Source organism: Chaetura pelagica, unplaced genomic scaffold (genome assembly GCF_000747805.2).
Source record: "Chaetura pelagica isolate M959 unplaced genomic scaffold, ChaPel_1.0 scaffold82, whole genome shotgun sequence".
Classification (NCBI taxonomy): Eukaryota; Metazoa; Chordata; class Aves; order Apodiformes; family Apodidae; genus Chaetura; species Chaetura pelagica.
The window spans coordinates 280,192-299,001 of NW_009952990.1; the positions used below are offsets into that span (position 1 = coordinate 280,192).

An 18,810-nucleotide genomic window follows, 5' to 3' on the forward strand; every position below is an offset into this window, starting at 1 on the left:
TTAATACTCACTTTACAAGGGTGACCTTCTTTTAAAACAGACAAAATACGTTTATGTATGTGCATATTTTAAATTGCAACACTGTAGCAGAGAACTATTTATGAAATTTTACATTAAAATAAAAAAAAAAAATAGAGAGAGAGAAAACAATCTCAGTATAATTTCAGAAAAAAGGGAGAAATTGGTGTTAATTTGCTGGGAGTCAGGGTGCCAGAAACTCAGTCATAAAGGACACAGGTTGGCATTCACTCCTTGAACTGCAGAAAGTCGATACAAAGACTCTTATGACTCTCTTGGCACTTCTGTCCTTTTGTATGATAGCTACACTCTCTAACTATTTCATATTAGTAGTATGGGCTTTATTCTCTGGATAGAGTGGCTTTTTTTCCCAGAGACTATGGTTAATTAATTGGTTGTGTTCTGGTTGCTGGAAAGTTTCTAATTAGCTGTTCCAGAGATCTTTTTTGTGTCTTTCTTCCCTTGGGCAATTCTGAAATGTCTCAACAGAGTCCTGTATGCTTGTCAGGTGGCATAGGGTCACTGCTTTGAGGGATCATATCCATACCATCCCCAACAATTTACCTCTATCTTACCATGATTTTTTCACTTTTTTCAGTAAGGGTACCAACAGACTCTTTATATTTTTTATATATATATATACATATACACACATATACACACTCACAGACACACATATGTACATACGTTTATGTCATTATACTTATATTGCTTACATTGCATAATACTGAATTCTTGTTATACTGAGGCTTCCTTTTGTAGCATATGCTAAAGGAAGGGCAAGCTTAAGAAATTGCATTTCTGATAGCTGTCACAGCCAAGAAAGGACTTAATGAAGCACCACATGGATTGGATCCATGTTTACAATTAATGGCTGCTAACATCCAAACTTTCTAAACTACTTGACCGATCTGCTTGGGCAAAAATCTGCTTGGGTAAAAGGGTTTGCTATAAAGGTGCCTGAGTGAGAAAGTCAGCCTGCCCTGGAGTTAGGCAGCTGAAACAAAGAACGTTTTTAGAAAAGCAAGCCAAGTGTTGACATCATCAATAGCAAAATCCAATGACACATTTTCTAAACAATCTGCTAAGGAAGACAAAATTGTATGTTTTTTTGTTTATGCTAATCTGCCCTCCAACCACTGAAATTTGTCAGAACAAGGATGGTATCTAAGCCTCTATAAATATGGCTGAGTAGTGCAAAACCAGCAGTAATCCCTAAAATACACAGTCTATCACTATACTTCTTACCTCCTGTTTTGTAATCCCATGTACACATTAACCTTTTAGCAATATTACATGTAGAAGAAAACCCCTGAGTTTTGTGAATACCCCTTTAGCAGAACCCATCCCATTCAACACAACGGTTTCAGTGACATGTAGTGCAATACTATTTTTCTCACTCTTTCAGGCATGACTCCCTTTCCTCTGTGGCAGATGCCCCAAGAGCAAAGCAGCACCGTCGGAACTCTTTCTCCTTCTACAGTTATAAACCCTTTCCTTCAAGCCTCAGGAAGGGAAACATAATATTTTGAAAGCCAAAAACTATATCAGAACCTCTAGCTAGTAGTTTGAGCTCTCAAAAAAGTGTTAAGTATTGCCAAAAAAGTTTCTGGTCTTCTATAATGAAAGGATACCCACTGGGTAAGGCTTATACTAGAAAACCAGATGTTAGAATAGTGGATCAGGCATTGGCACGACATACTTCTAACTTCACCACAAGTGCCCTATAGCAAAGCTATATTTGCGTTTTAGAGTCACCAAAGAATACGATGGTGTCAGAGGTCTCAATGTCTTTAAGTGGAAAGTGCTTTTTCATACAGCAATTTCATGTTGATATTTAACTTTGATTATTTTTTTACATGCACAGTAATGAGTCCACTGATCAATTATCCTTTAGATTATGATGTTAAGCATATTCATTTTTATAATACATTTCTTGTCAGACAGCTTTGAGCTGAACACTTAAAACTTTGAACCTGCCTGACTTTAAAAAGAAAGTATAAAGACCATTTCATTATCACATATACATGCCTGTACAATGTTTGGAGTCAAGACTGAAGCTTTTCAGGATAGTAAAAAGCTGCAGGAATAAATAGGCAAAGTTAAAGTCCTCTTAAGTTAATAACAGAAGCTTTACCGTCCAGGTGACTTGAACTGTAGTGGGTGTCAGCACAACAGGATTATGCAGCCGTACAATGACGTCTCCCAGCTCTTTCTGGACTTGCCTGTGATCCACACCTTGTGCTGGTGGACTGATATCTGCCAGGCCAGGCACAAAGATGAAAGCATTATTTTAATGAGAAAAGTTGTAGAAGGCATCAGTAAGAAATACTGAATAATTTCATTCTGAATTATATGACTTAAGCATCCTTTGCAGTACTGCTTTTAAAACAATACAGTACTAAGGTTTGAATATGAACTCCAAGGCATATCAATTAATGCAAAAAAAAAATCACCTTTACCTGCTTAGGAAAAAATGAAATGTAATGCTTAAATGAGTATTCAGACTTGATGGCAAAGTGTTCTCAGATCTGGTAAGCGAAGAGAAATGCAATATTCACTAGTTCAAAAATACTCAGATAATAATAATGCTCCCCAGATGTCTGGAACCAAATTGGTTAGTGTAATTGAAGAAAATTAAGAGGTTTTTGATTTTTATTGTCTTAGAGCATACATGACATTAAGTCATTACATGTTTCCAAACTTCCACTAAGCTTCCCCTCCCTACATACCACATAAACAAGAAACCAAACACTAAAAATAGCATTTTCTTCTGCAAAGCAATTTTTTTCTTTACAGATAATGAAATCTAGAGCAAATATGAAATAAGAAACATTTTATGAAGCCAAACTGATTCTGATCTAATATAAGGCAACAAAAACACTGTATCCCAAAATTTTCTCTTTTAGATTACATCAAAGATTCCTTCAAAATGTGTGATGAAATTATTTCTTCTAGTCAAAATATGAATTGAAGTCAAAGAATTGAATCACTTAGTATACATCTATAGAAAATGTTACTCTATCTCCAGCACCACATGCAGCCCTGGTACCTGGTTCCTTAGGTTGTGTCATGATGTTAAGTTGAATGAAGCTGTATTACCTTTGCTAAATGGGACTAGCAAATACAAAATGTGTCAGAAAATGGAGAAGCTGACACGCACTGTGTCTTTTCTAGTGATTGTTCCTGGAAACAATAATTTTCTGTTACTTTGCACCGAAAGGAGAATGTTCACTACTGCTATCACCTAGTTACCATATCACCACAGCACATCTCTTCCCTCCAGCTGAGACAGAGAGGTCTGGATCCCTTCAATGGATCCTTTAAGGATCCTACTACAACACCGTTCTTGGCCAACACTCACAGATGCCCTTACTATGTCAACTGTCTACAAGGGTTGCATAAAGCCTGTTAGAAATACACATACTGATTATTTCTGTGGGACTTTGCTTGCAGTTTTTCCAGAAAAGTGGATTTTAAACACAAGTACAAATTATATTCAAGAGGGCCTGATAGACTATGGTCATGCCTGTCTAGGGCTCTATGAATTCTGCTTGGTTTTCCCACGGGATTCACTAGCCAAAGACATTCTCCCTCTTTTTGGATCAATATCTAGTCCTTCAGGAGAGAATATGTATATAAAAAGGTTTTTTTTTTCCCTCCCCTCTTAGATACATACTATAGCATGCAGCATGTGTTTTTTTATATATTCTAAATATTATTAAGAAGAAATAATAGTGCTCTTAAAAATTAAGCATTTAAATATAACAATTGAGTTTGAATCACATGCCTCCAAATTTTGAGAGAAAGTAGGTTTTGATCATCAGTATTTCAGCTTTCTAATTCTGGATTGTTATGGATTCTGAGCCACCTATAAACAACATTGCCACAGACTTCTACTGATAATCAAATGAAAATGCCTTCATGGATCTTCAAATGGAATATAATCCAAATACGAATGCCAGTGAAGGAACATGTCTAGCAAATTATGCCTATTCCAACTGACCAAGAAACAGAGAGATATAATAAAATAAACCTGTAAGTCAGTAACTCACATTGGTTTACAGGATAATAATTTATGCCACTATACACAAAAAAGGAACAAAATATCTACAGCTAACCATGGCTACATTCTAGATTAAGTTATCCTATGGTATACAGCAAACAAAATACCACAGGAGAAAAGAGATTTCTACTTAGTGTGTTTGTATGAACTGTATTTCATCATTCTAAAGGGATGTGCATCCAGAAGTACAGGAGTAACATGGGCTAACAACAGTAAGAAATTAGCATAAAGATGTACATGTGGAATTCTGTTTTCTGGTATGTACACTGGGAAACACGCATATATGATGACAACAGTGTAATGTCCTCTAATACCATTTTCACATTACCAGGAGACTCCTGGTGGAAAAGCCATTGACCTATCTATAAGAATATTTTCAAGTACTAAAATAATAAAATCATGACTTAGGCAAAACTGGCTCAAGAAGCTATGTTCTGATCACAGTTAAGAGGCTTCCAAAATTAAATTGGTTATATATTTTTTCTAATCTCATTTAACAGCTTCCAGTGAACTTAATATTAGTGGCTAGCAATTTAAATTCCAGGGATAGGATTATACAAAGTTTCTTTGAAGCACTTCTTAATACATGTTTTGGTCTGTTAATAATCCAAGCAAGAAATCAACTATTTTATTAGAGTAATTACCGATTTCTCTGTCCTTACTTTATGTAAGTCATACAAGGTAAACCTTTTGAAAGTGCCTGATTGTATACTTCTAGTTCACTGGTGAAAATACAAAAAAAAAACTTGCTATACTTAATACCAGGAAATTAAATGTTCAGCTATTAAAGCTACCACAGACACCTGTTGCAAATCAATATTGTATAGCAGTGTTACAGCTGCTTTTTTTCTTCTTCCCTGGCCACTGTGAATAAGCTTTCTACTGTGTGTCAGCTTCCTCTGTTAGCATGAATTGAATTCAGGCATAATTAGAAATCATATCAAAACATTATGTTAATTTTAAATTGATTTTATGATTTAATTCTATTAAACTGCAGGCTTGCAAAGAAGCTATAAATCCTGTACATGTCTCAGTGTGCTTGACTGCTAAACAGCTTCTGGAAATGGAATCTGCAACACATGCTGTAACTAATTAAAAGACATGTTTTTAGTGAAATCAAATTGCTTGTCAGTATGTCAGATAAAAAGTCTACACTTGACACTCAAATGCCAAACAAAGTTGCGTTTTTTAACTAGGTGTTAAGTTATGCAGACTAAAAGCCTGGTGCAATGAACAGCATGAGTCACCCTATAATAATGGAAGAGTAAGAAAAAAGAAGAAAATGTGATTCTCTGGATAGTCATGCCTTGATATCCCTGCCTGACTCATTCCTTCAGCTTTTCAGAAATTAGCTTTATTTCTGCTTTTAGGGCACTGATTGCTATTTTGAGGGGATCATTATTAAGGACAGATTTATTTGGGAGTAAACTGGGATGAGAGATGCTGAATATGATGGTTATGTGATAACAAAATACCAGCCTACTCATTTGTCTTTCCATCTAGGACCAGCAAAGGACCCAAACCATTGACACATGCTGGAGGCTGACAGAGAATGCATTGTGTACACTCAGTTTTATAACTTCCATAAACAGAGACAGAGGATCTCATTCTAAATGAACTGTGAGAGGAGCTATTACTTAGGACTCAAAAAAATTATTACTTCCTCTATTCCAACCTGTTTTAACACAGTACTACATGGTTTAATGAAGTATTCCAGCAATCTCTTGTTGAAGACAAAAAAAGACATGCTGTGAAGATAAATTTGTTTGTGGTATAGTCAATTCAATAACAAAGTAGGAACACAGCTAGCAATTATATCACCACCCTAAAAATGAGAGATTGCACTTCAGCCTTCTCTCTTGGTTTATATATAAATAATTTAAAAATCTAGATATATAAATAGAAGACCCATATTATTCTCATAATAACTTCAAAATATTCTTAGCATGCAGATGCCTTAATTTACATTAATTCTCTGCCAAAATGTTGCACCAGATTAATCATTACAATACAGATATTTTATACATGTCTTTTGATTAAAACCAGTGCTAAACACTGTGTCTGTATGCCATAAGCATTTGTTGTTATAGTGTTTTCCTATTATCATAACGGAGAAGTACGGAGAGAAAAGATACTGAGGAGAGCAATTTTCAGAAAAGCTTGGGTAACTTGCGGAATCATAGAATCATAGAATGGTTGGGGTTGGAAGGGACCTTAAAGATCATCTAGTTCCAACCCCCCTGCATGGGCAGGGACACCTCCCATGAGACCAGGTTGCTCAAGGCCCCACCCAACCTGGCCTTGAAGACTGCCAGGGAGGGGCACCCACAACCTCCCTGGACAACGTGTTCCAACATCTCACCACCCTCACAGGAAAGAACTCACATTATTTTCAACAGCAACTGGGCACCAGGCAGCCTGCCAAGTCTAAGTGAACTGCAAACCAATAGAACTACAATATACCAAGGATTCGAGAGCTGACCTATCTCTCCTAAGCAAAAGACTGAGACAGTAAACATTAGACTATTTTTTATCTTTACTGGCTAAGCTTCATTCATTATTCCTTCAGTCAGAGCGCTAAAGCCAAATGGCTAGTCTGACCTACTAGTCAACTCTTAAGTTACTTTTTCTATTTTAGCTCAAGCACATCAGCATTCATAATTACTATTACCTTGTGTTCGGACAGGATCTGACATAGGGCTGGGATCACTCAGACCTTGTGAATTGATAGCTCTCACCATAAACAGGTAGATTGTATTGGGACGCAGTCCTCTTACAGTGTACAGAGTGGTCTTGACATGGTTAGCCACTGTTTGCCAACTATTGCTCACAGATTGACTGCAATGAGAAGAGGATTGAGAATTATAGGCTAATGCAAGAGAAAAATAAAGAAGCTAAATTAACTACTTTTGTAACCCCACATCAAATCTAAGTACAGGAAAAAGTAGTAAAAGCAGAGTAAAAATAAACATATTTGTCTCAGGTAACTCATCAAGATGGGATAAAAACAAAATAACACAACCATCAAAAGTATGTCTCCTTTAAAGAGAAGCAAAAGCTTTTGTTATCTCTCCAAAAGAGATATCTGCAAAAGGAACATGTGGAAAGCTGTAAAGTAAATTTGAATGATACATAGACCACTCCTGAATATAAATCTTGAAAAAGAAAATCCAGTTAAAAGAATAATTTTCTGTACTGCTAAGTAAATTATGTCAATAACTTGTCATTGGAAGAAAAGTATTCTCCTTGAATCAAATTCATACGCAAACTTACAAAAAAAAAAAAAAAAAAAAGGTCTGAAATCATGCTTGCAAATGAAGGAAAATATATGACTATTTTCTCTGTCACTGCATTTTCCATTGGACATTATTATAATTACATTACAATCCACTGTATCAAGAGATTTCAAGTGTGATTGTTAAAATAGCTTTTAATGAAAATGCCTGGCTGTTGTTAAAATTATTGATGTGATGCCACTAAAACTTATCTAGGGTGAAAAGTCACAGATGTTTAAAAAGAAAATATTATTTTATTGTGCTTTGCTGTACAGCATTGATTAAAAAAAAACTTTAAATATATTTTTCTTAAAAAAGGAAAATTGAAAGCTATGTGTTTCATGGCATTTCAATTGTTTTATTCATTTAATGCATAAAAGATAGTACAAGTTCCAGAACAAAACCAACATTCTGCACATACAGTAATGTTATTTGCATATTAACATAGCAAGACGAAGTCTTATCATTGTAACTTCTTAAATTTGGATGCAGATGATTTTGTCAAATTCTTGCAGTAATTTTAATTAAAATATGAACTAAATGATTTGTCATTTGTTGCATACCTTGATTAAAGAAAGCATTTAAGAGTGTACCCATTTTCAAATGGCAGCGTGTATGACTGATACATTTGAGAGGTATGGCCCATGCTTAAACAAACTAGCAGAAATGGGGCTCAGGGGCTCCTTCATGCCATGATTTAAGTGCTGCTGTGTGGAAGGGAGTGTGGATTATCTTCAACCTTAGGCTGCAAAATGAATCCTAAATTATCAACACAGATTTTTTTAGTTAAAATTTTAATCTATCTAAACCAGTAAAAAATAGGAATTTAAAGCGCTTTGACTCTTTCATAGGTGCTGCTTTAACAAGAACAGCAATTAAAATATGCAGAGAGGCTTCAGCATTGCTCATTTATTTTCATATTTTTTAGCACTATGACAGTCAAGATAACACTGGCCCAAATTATTTGACCTGCAGCATTCCCACAGGAGACTCACTGATCATCAATGCCAAAGGAAAAGCAGCAAATAATGACTGCATTGTCCTGTTATATTCCTTTTGACCTGAAGAAACAGTTAGGTGCTCTTCTAATTAATCATTTAGAAAAAAGTGATAAATTGAAAACAAAAAATCAGTTAGAAAAATAAGAATCAATGATTGTCACAGGAATTGAGTGTTTTAATGAACTTCTAACGATATGTGTAGAGTCCGAAAAAACCACTACAATACCAGGAGAACAGCTGGTACCTCCATTTAAGCAAAATGAGAAAGGAAGATTAAAAGTGGAATAATTCACATACCTAAAAGCCTCAATGATATATGCACTAGCTGGGAGGCTTCCAGGGGTCCCTGGTTGCCAGGACAGGGTGACGCTGTTCTTAGTAACATCAGTGACTTGCGGTTTGGATGGTGGCCCAGGGAGGTCATTAATATCATAATTTTTACTGACTGTTGCTCCACCGGCTTCTGCAAGGAGCAAACACAAAATAAGTAGCTTTTATCCTTGATTGTGTAAATTTGATCAAAGTAGAAGATTAAAAGGAAAAACATGCCAAACTTCTGCAAAATTAGCATAACCAATGTTCTTAATCTATAAAGAACTATGTCAACAATTGCATTACTATGTCTTTTTTTTATTAAGAGCTATCATTCTTTAGGTACATAATGAAAGAAAAAACCCACAAAACTCGAGGTTATATGTAAATATATTTAAAAAAAATAAAATATAGAAAGCCCAGCTTTGCTGAAATTTACATAAAATATCAAACCTTCAGTTACTAGAAGGCTGAGAAATTTCCTACACCCAGATCAACTCCAGTACTCACAGAGAGCACATTGGACTTTGATAGGACCCTGTGTACGCATAATAGTTTTCTTGCCAAGACAATTACTGGGCAAATCCTGTTTAGAAGGGTTACAGCATACCACTGCCACTGGAGACAAATACAAAATGTTGCAATGTACAATACAATTGATATGCTGCAATGTCAACAACAGGCAATGAAATGTAAGGCATGTGAAAGTCCTTAGCCTTCCCACTTAAAACTTCTTAATCTCAAACCCAAAAATTCTAGAACAAATTATTTGATTCAGACTGCTCTAGTATAGTCTACAGTTTAATTTTCTGCCAACTGAAAACCAGTCCCTGGACATCCCTTACCTGTCACCTCCAGCACAGCACTCCAAGATGTCTCTCCACTGGAACTTGTAGCAACACAAGTGTAAGTCCCAGTATCGGACAGCTAGACATTAAAAAACGCAACACAATTAAGGGTAGTTTCGACAACCTTTTAGAATCACCTGACAGAGTTTACTCTAATTTTATTATTCTAAATGTTTCTTGCTAAGAAGGACTTAGCCTATATTTTACACCAGACTAGAAGGGACCAGAAATTTTCAAACAATCATTTAATGGTGGCTTACTTTTAAAGAACTATAATAAGATTACTTGCTTCTAATAGTTTTATAACTATGATTTTCATGTTGTAATGGTACCTGTACATCATTAAAGTGCTACAAAATGAATGTTTTAGTGTCAATCTATATATTGGTTACAAAAAATGCAGGTGAAAGCAGATAACAATATAACAATAAATACCTTGTAGAATAGAATCTCATAGTTCATTATCCCATCCCAGGACAACCCAGAAATAACACTGCCAGGAAGGCTGTTGTATCATCTTAGACTCTTATGACTGATGAAGTAATTTCTATACAGGCCACCAACACATACAAATACTGTTGCTGAGACTTCAAAGTCATTCTCTTTCTCACAGACAGTCCTCCAAGCCATTTTCAAATGGCAAAGTTCAATCAAATCCTACACTGCACTTACCTTTATTCTGTTCCACATGGAATTTTATTTCAAGCTTGCAAGGCACTTTAGTAGCAAAAAATAATGCATTTGTACAAACCTGTTGTGATTCTCTTGTCAGTTCATATAGTTCAAATTTATTTGGAAAAATATTTTGAATGATATTGTCAGCATTAATCTGTTGATATATAAATTTTTCTACTGGAAAATTTGCCATGTGTTTTGCTATTCCCTACTTAAATGTGAAGTAAAGATTTCTGAGAAAGAAAGTAGTGAAGACTACAGAAATGGGGAAAAAAATATATGTAGGACCTATGTATAAAATATGGTAAACTGGAGATGGAAGTAGAAGAGGGAGAGTGCTGACTCTAGTGATAAAAGAGAAGAATTATATTCCCCACCAGATGACTTGATGGAAATAGGACTGGATCCAAGAAGCTTTAGTGGACTTTAAGGAATTGTAATGGATGTTCTGCTAAACGCAGGTTGGCAATATAACAAAAGTGCTTATACCTAACTCTTCAAGAAGAATGACAAAAAAGTGAGATTTTCTCTTGATTATTTGTTGATATATAATTTAACTTTGTCACGTTTGAACTTTGTTGGTATTTTCTTCAGATAAACTGTGATTGCAGTACACCAATCTTAGGGGCAGGAAGTAACTGACTAATGCCAGTTCAGTAGTCAGAATGAGCATGACTTGCATTTTAGGAGATCTTTTTGCTGTGAAATGCAGGCAACAATTAAATCCCTTGGACAATGACTCAGAGACTCAAAATGTAGAGGTATTGCTAATGAAATGAGAAAGGAGACAGATTTTCCAGAGGAGAGCACCTTATTGCATTCTGAAATACTGCTTTATTTTGCTTCTTCCGAGCTTCTATTAAACATGGAAATCTTCATTATGTGAATATTTCTCAAGGCTGTGGTTCTCAACTTAATTTGTGTACTACCATGACAGATGGTATATGGTATTCTCACTGAAGTATGTGGTACATACAATAGAGTAACTCGCAGAAAGTAAACTCAACATATAAAGCAAGCTGGACATATGCTACCTCTTGCAGGTTATGGTGAATTATCTAACTTCCAGACTGTGGATGGATTAGATACAGACATAGTGAATTGATAATTCCATTATTTATACCTCTTTTGTGCTATTGAAAAAAAACAAGGGAGGTGAATGGAAATTCTTTGCTATTCAGTAAAATAAATGTACTTTCTTTCTTAGTTAATGCAGTTATATGAATCCGGTGTGGTACACTTCTATGGAGCAGAAGGGATTTTTCTGTCTGTGCTGACCTGTCTGAAAGGGTGTGATGATGTATGTGAGTTTTTAGTTGTCCTTCTCAGAGGAACTGGGAAGACTGGCTCATCAGAAAATCTCTAAGTTCCTGTTTATGACTGTGGCCCATGGTCACCATGACTGCTGCAGACTCTTGAATAATTTGATTTACACACAGAGAGAAAGTCACAAAGCAGAAGAAGATGGTCTGAAAGGTTTAAATAGTAGTGGCTCACCTTCATCCGTACCTTGAAATCTTTTATGATTGCAGTAGTGATTCTCATTTGTGAGGCAGGAGAAGGCTGAGGACATGCGGATGATAAATATTAATTTGTTTTGAACTTGGGTATGTAAGTGTACTTGGACATATTTTTGTCAACACTTTTTGCCCAGGAATTGCTGCTAATCCTTGCTCAGGTAGACCTGAGAGACAAGTTACACATTCCACATTTAAATTAATCTTTAATTCATAAAAATTGCAAGGTACAGGAGAAGCCTGGTTTTTATGGTCATGTATAGTTTTGTTCTTAAGTGTGAGTCAAATGGTGCACATTACTGCAATCGAGGGGTTTAAAAAAAATTTCTTTCTGAGCCTTTAAGGAAAATTGGTTACCAGTGAATAAGCCACTTAAGGATCAATAAAAGCTTCATGTCTTTCAAAACCACATTCACTACTAATACTGTTTTCTTCCCCACTTGCAAGCAATTTTTTTTTTTCCTTTCCTTTACAAACCTTGTGTCTCTAACAGCGAAATTAATGCGCTGGCACGATTGAGAACCAATTTCATTGTTTGCATAGCTGCATGCAGACAGGTATCCCAGGAGCTTTTGCGTCATGGACACTCCACAGAAGCCCATCATCGATGCCTGAAAGTTTGTTTGAAATCACCAAGCTTCCACCTTTAATTGCTGCTTTCTAACACTACTGGGGAATCTTGACTATTCAAGCGCACTCTTTAATCCAGCTCTACAGGAAAAATGCATTAACCTTCATGGCCTAAACCTGCCTTCAGCCCAGGGAGGAAGGATAAATTGTTTACTCAAGGAAAGCTAGCATAAATTTTTAAATAAATTCCATTTTGTTCCAAGGAAGTTAACAATTCATCTAAAATCACTGTTGAGATGGTATCAGAAAAAAACCCTGCACTTTATCTCTTGTTCTCCATAGGCATTTTTATTGACATTTCTTTGGATGGCAAAGCTAAGTGCAGAAATTACTGCTGATTAAATTAAATAATTTTTGAAATTATATTTAAGTAATTGATAAATGATTACATTTGCCTTACTGCTTTTACATATACATGCTTGTCCACATACACACAAACAGCTATGCATTTTATCACTGAACAGGGACAAGAATAAAAGTCCAGATGAAAATTACTGATGCAATGTTTATCAACAAAATCTGATATTATACTATTTGGAATATTATAAGATTTCTTATTACTTTTAAGATATTGTATTACCTCATGTGTCAAAATGTAAATATTATCATAGGCATTTGTTTTGAATAGAAATCCCTCTGCATATGATTGCATGTATGTTAGTGTATTTGTTGTCTTCTCCCATCTGCAGCCTTATGGAACATCTCCAGCAAGCATAACATTGGAATAAATCAGCCAGCTCAAGACTGCCAAGGCTCACTGTTGGAGAAAACACTTGGCCAAACCCTGATGAACTCCAGAATCACTTGCTAGCACAATAGCTCCTTAGAAAATGATGGTCAGGTGTTGAAAATGAACTGCTCTAAGTTTTAACAGAGACAACAGACCAATGGCTTCATGGCAAGACCAATAGACAATATAAGGAAGGCCTGTACTTTTACATGTCTATCCATCCCGATAACTCATGTGTTTTATTGCAACATATATAAGATTTTAAACATAAAATCTATTTTTCAGGATTATTTTTTTTCCCCCCCCTACACAATGTCAGAGAATGAAACAGAACATGGACCTGGTGAAAATGTAATAATAAAGGAAACAATAAAGTTAATTTTGCAAGTAACAGACAGCAAGACAGCAGATCTGCTTCAGACACACTCCAAAACCTCAAGACTAGCCATGTACCACTTGCAGCACTTGTTATCACTACTCACCCGCAGACTTTTAATCTGAAGCGTCCCCTGGTCCTGTATGGATGTTCTAGGGTCTCTGCCAAGGAAGGTGAATCCTTCTTTTAACCAGCTGATGACAGGAAGTGGGTCACCGGTTGCCTTGCACTTCAGCAAAGCTGTCCCATCCAATGCCAGTGTCTGATTGACCGGCCCCTGGAGGATGATGGGTGGAGGCCTGTCTGTCAAGACTAAACAGCAAGGCAAGTATTGGTATCCACACCTTTAATGATCCTCTGCTCCAGTTAGCCCTTTCCTTGACATAGTGCCAGTTTCAACAGACTGGTTTTAGTTAGCCCCTTAAAGGCTAAAAACGTTATTTTTGGAAGACTCATAGATACATGTTAACAATTAACTGATATATTTTTAAAGCATTTTTGTAAGAATTTCATTTCACCACTGCAGGAGAAAGCCTAAATGTATAAACTTCTGTCAGCAAAGATCATCAGACTCATTTGAGTAAAACAGGATGAAAATTAAGACCTTGATCCAGAAAAGGACTCACATCTTTTATTTCTTCCAATTTAGGAAAGAATTTAAAGCACATTTAAAACGTCACATCAGAATGTGCTTAGTTGCTTAGGGACTAAAGGAGAAAATCTGTTAAAGTTCAAATTGAAACATTGTCCTTTCTAGCATGGCTAGCAACCTTATCCTCCATTCAAACATAACTTGCATGTTTTCATCAGCAAAAATACAAAGTATTTTCATATATGAGTCATTTAAATGCCTGTACCCCTTTTTCCAATGGGGAAAAATTCAATCAAGCCATTTAACAGCTTACTTATCAAATAATCTCATCAGCTTTTAAAGCCATGAACTCCGATCTTTTCTTTCCCCTAATAATTTACATTTGCATCTTAAAATATTGCTTAAAGTAGTCCCTAAACAGAGAACAAGTGCGTGCCTGCATATAAACTTCAGTTAGTGATCACTGAGACAGCTTGAAGTTGAGGTAAAATGGTCATGTTCAGTTTCAGGAAAGTCCAGTTTTTATAAATAATTCTGCTGTTGAATCTGTTCTGTTCAGGTCCATCCCTTAAGCAGCAAAATATACCTCTTTGTTACTAAAGAATGTGTTTACACACAATTAATATGAAATACTTGAATAAAAAAAGGCTATGACTCCTGCATATAATCAGCATAACAGAACTGAGAATTTGCTTTCAAATACTTACCTGCCTTACTGCTGCTGTTTTAAATCTTCAAACAACTGAACAATTATATGATTGGTATTAAATATTGTAACTGGCAGAATCAGCTCCCAACAAGTGTACATCAGCCTGCCTCCACTGATGCCACATGAGGTTGAGTCAGTTATTCTAGCTAAGACTGGTTCATTACAGCCCATACACCTGATTCTAACAAGGAAGTGAAAATAAATTATTGTGAAGCAATATGGTTTCTGTTGTATTTGAGCTGTTTGATATTAAAACCTCTGGAACCCTCAACAGATCCTAAGCACTTTCATTACATCATTTAACAAATAAAGATATTACGGAGATGTTAGTGGTACATTTTATATTTAAAATTGTTGTTTCAGAAATTTTAATTTTGCAAAAGTACTAGCTAAATTATTTTGTTAACAAGATACACAAAGTATAAAATCATTAGTATTAGCACCACCTTGGAGTGTGAGTTCATCACATTTATTGAAGTTGAAACTGAAAATAGAAAGTCAATGGAGCTTATTTATTAACACCCGAAGGTGAAAGCTATTTTGGAGATTCCGAAATATCACCCACTCAATGCAACAATAGGACAGGAAACACCATTACAAGAAAAGAAAAAATGTAATGCATTTTCACCTTAATACGATTTTTTAATTATTTTTTTAAATCTCATTAATGTTCCTTATGACTACACAGTTCTGCCATTTGGTGAAACAAAAATTAATCTGAGCTCACATGGACCAGCAGCATACCTACAGCACCAGTATATTCAAATGAAAACTTAGCTGTGTAAGTTTTATTTTGATTTAATGTAAACCAGAAAATCCTATTTTTCTAGGTAGCTAAAAATTAAGGAAAAATAATTACTAAAGTTGCCAAATATCCAGTTGCAGTTATTTGGTGTATCTAACTGCCTTTCATATGTGTAGCAATGCAGGTATTTTCAAAACCTACTGCATTACAGATATTGTTCTTTGGCATGTAATTAGTTTTTTTACAGCCCAAATGAGGAGCTCATAATCCTTTAAATAGCTCTGATCAATAGTGTAATTGAAAGTCTCCTGGCCAGAAGGAATCTTCATTTTCGAGGGTGTTATGGGTGAAAGACCACTACAGGTTTCCATGACACTAAGGCTAAAGGTTAAATGAACACTTAGGGTTTCCACTGATCTGTGAACGACTGTATTGTCTTCACAACTATGACTTGTAAATCTTCTCTAAAATGTGTATACGTGCTTGTATTCCTACTACAGAGGTCTCCTGTGCAAGGATTCAAAACTCGATTAGAGCTTTGAAAAGATATAAGCATTCTGAAGAGCAGAGGGATAATGAAAAATATTCACAAAAAGGTTGGGGGTAGTTAGCTTATTTTACAACATTTTAATTTTTATTTAATTTTTCTATTGTTTTCTCCTAGCAGGAAACCTTTATATCCACTCTACAGAAACATTTTGTGTGGCTAAAGTATATTTGCACAGTGAAAGAGAAGTGGATTTCAAATTTTTTTATTTTATTTTTCTTTTTAAAATTATTTTTCAGTAACCATATATTCACATATTCTGGCAACTGAAAAATTAACAGATTCTTTTTGTGATAAAATACAGATTAAATTTTGAGCAGACTATCAGTAAAGAACAAATTATATTTGTTAATGAACAGATTTTCTCTACAAATGCAGTTTGGATCAACTTAAACCATGTATAAGTTTCAGTAAAATTTTGTCAAATTACAACAGAAAATTAAAATAAGAGAATGACAAAATTAAGTCTTTACTTCACACTTTCAAAATCAACTTTTCTAAAGGTTTCCTTGTGATTGAATGTGGAAAATCAGACAAAAGTCCCAAAATTCTCATGAAGAACAATAGCATAATGGGGAAGGGTGCTCTCCTGAAAGGTGGAAAGGCAACCATTGCTTCTTTTTGGGGGAGGAGCTATGAAGTTTTTCTGAATCTCTCCTGTTTGATACTGTCACACTTGCTATAAAACATGTAACAGACATTTCATCAGTGACAGAAATGATGGTGGATAAATTTACAGATGAGTAAACTGTGAGAGATATTCAGTTCCTCCAGGAAGATTTGAGAGGGAAAAATGCCCTAAGTGTCTATTCCAAATCTATGGAAAGGGAGCTGTGCATGTTTTGGGTTTTTTTACATGTTTGCATTCTCCTTACAGGTCCAGCCCTTCATTCTCATTCAAAACCCCAGAGAAGTTTTATTTTACATTAATTTAATATCCTAAACCATTTCATTCCCATGTTGGCTTCCACTGGGAGTGGTTCAGCTTGCCCCTCCATTCCAATACTCATCCTAAACCACAACTGCTGGATAAACTAGCATTCGTAGGCTGATCCTATAGTTGAGAATGCAGTGCTCAAAATTTTTATTAATAAATATAAATAATGACTAGATTAGTAGACACTGAGATATTCTCAAAAATACTCTGTGCATGATGGATCCATTTATGGAATAAATTATTAATTGGAAACTATTATTTTTGTCTTGAGTACAAATGTAATTAGATGGAAACGTTTGGTTTATTTGAATGATCTGTCATTTTACGACTGTGAGCTGCATTTTCATTTGAGTTTCAAAGGATTGCTAAGATTGTCTCAATTTTTAAAATGATTTTGCTTTTCCAGATGTGTGTTAGACAGTGGATTATATGATAGCCTTTCAAGAAAATACAAGATTTGAATTTCAAATACACTAAAGACTCTTAGCACAGTCCATAATCAGAAAAATTATCACTCAACTCAGCACATTTCGTCACAGCTAGTAATCTCTTCCCATGTGAACACTTGAGCTAAAAATATTTCCAGTAAAGACTTGTAAGTGCAAAGAATATAACAACTGAAACACTGCTATATATGGTATAATTAAGCACTTGTGTTTCTGCACATGACATATGTTTTCATTCTGTATTGGAACTTCAATTGGATCTAAATTACTCTGGATCAAACAAAAACGTGTTCAAAATGAAAAAGATGGCTCGCCACTATTATTAAATCATTAACCAAACAGAAAAATTCTGGGCGATGAAGTAAAACTGAAATCACCAGCCAAAAACCAGAACAACTAGTGCTTAAGAATACAGCTAGCATGCACAACGTTTATATTTTATTGTATTTTGAAAACAATTAAATTAGATTTTCCTACTGATAAAAATCATTAGCTTCCATAACTTCTGCTCAGCATCAACCAGAACAGATTATTTAGACATTTATGGTTAACTTCCTGACTGAAAGCAATTAAAAAATATCTGTGATCTAATGGTACACTTATTTATAAAGTCTCAGTTCCACAATATTGTTCTGGCACTTTTCTCCTGCCCTAACCTGCCCTTTGACTCAAGGATGAAATGGTATTTCTATAAAGCAACCTTGTATTATTTCATAGGGATCATGCTGACAGTGGGTTCTGGAAAGCATTTGAAGAACATAGGCCTTGCATTCCTTGAGCAGCAGAGGCACCAGCTAAGGCTTTCTCTAGCAATGTGGAATGTACACTGCCTTTAATCAGCATTAATTTTAGTTGAATTTGCATTTTAGCAGGGACACTTTTGCAAGCTTTCTGTTGACTTGTTAAATAAATTAAAGAACATTCCAAAGACGTCATTAGGTTTTATTTTTTTTTTTTCATCCACACAAGGAATAGATAAAGGTGGACCACAGTCCTTGCCTGTCAAAAGGAAAAATTTCTCATCACTAATATCCTTGAACCTGATTTGATCCTCTCAGCCACTGTTGCAGTAAATCTGTACAGCATCAGCAGGTGCAACCATTAACAGCTCAATGTCCTCTTAGCCAATGTTTGTGTGTTCTATTTATTCCAATCATAGCCATGGCACTGAATCAGACAGTGCTATGGACAGATATTAAAAAATACTGCCTTTCCATTAATTTTAAATTACCTTTTAATCTACATTTAAATTTGAATTGAATGAAAATGCATCATTTTGTCATAGACCATGAGAGTAAGGATTTAAAGAGACTGCAGCGTGAAGGTTAGCTTTTAGTCTCCAGAAGCTACATTACAGAAAAGCAATGTGCTTCTAAAGATGCAAGG

The 18,810-nt window shown here is 35.2% G+C and overlaps 1 protein-coding gene across 1 annotated transcript in view; it reads right to left on the reverse strand.

The window, feature by feature from the left end:
- ROBO2 (roundabout, axon guidance receptor, homolog 2 (Drosophila)) overlaps nt 1-18,810 on the reverse strand; it is a 406,098-nt gene that overhangs the window by 75,505 nt on the left and 311,783 nt on the right. The window contains exons 11-15 of the mRNA XM_009996507.1: nt 13,555-13,760; nt 9,518-9,599; nt 8,658-8,823; nt 6,756-6,922; nt 2,156-2,277 (exon numbers count right to left, since the gene is read on the reverse strand). Coding sequence (XP_009994809.1) covers nt 2,156-2,277; nt 6,756-6,922; nt 8,658-8,823; nt 9,518-9,599; nt 13,555-13,760 — 743 coding nt within the window. The remainder of the gene's footprint in view (nt 1-2,155; nt 2,278-6,755; nt 6,923-8,657; nt 8,824-9,517; nt 9,600-13,554; nt 13,761-18,810) is intronic.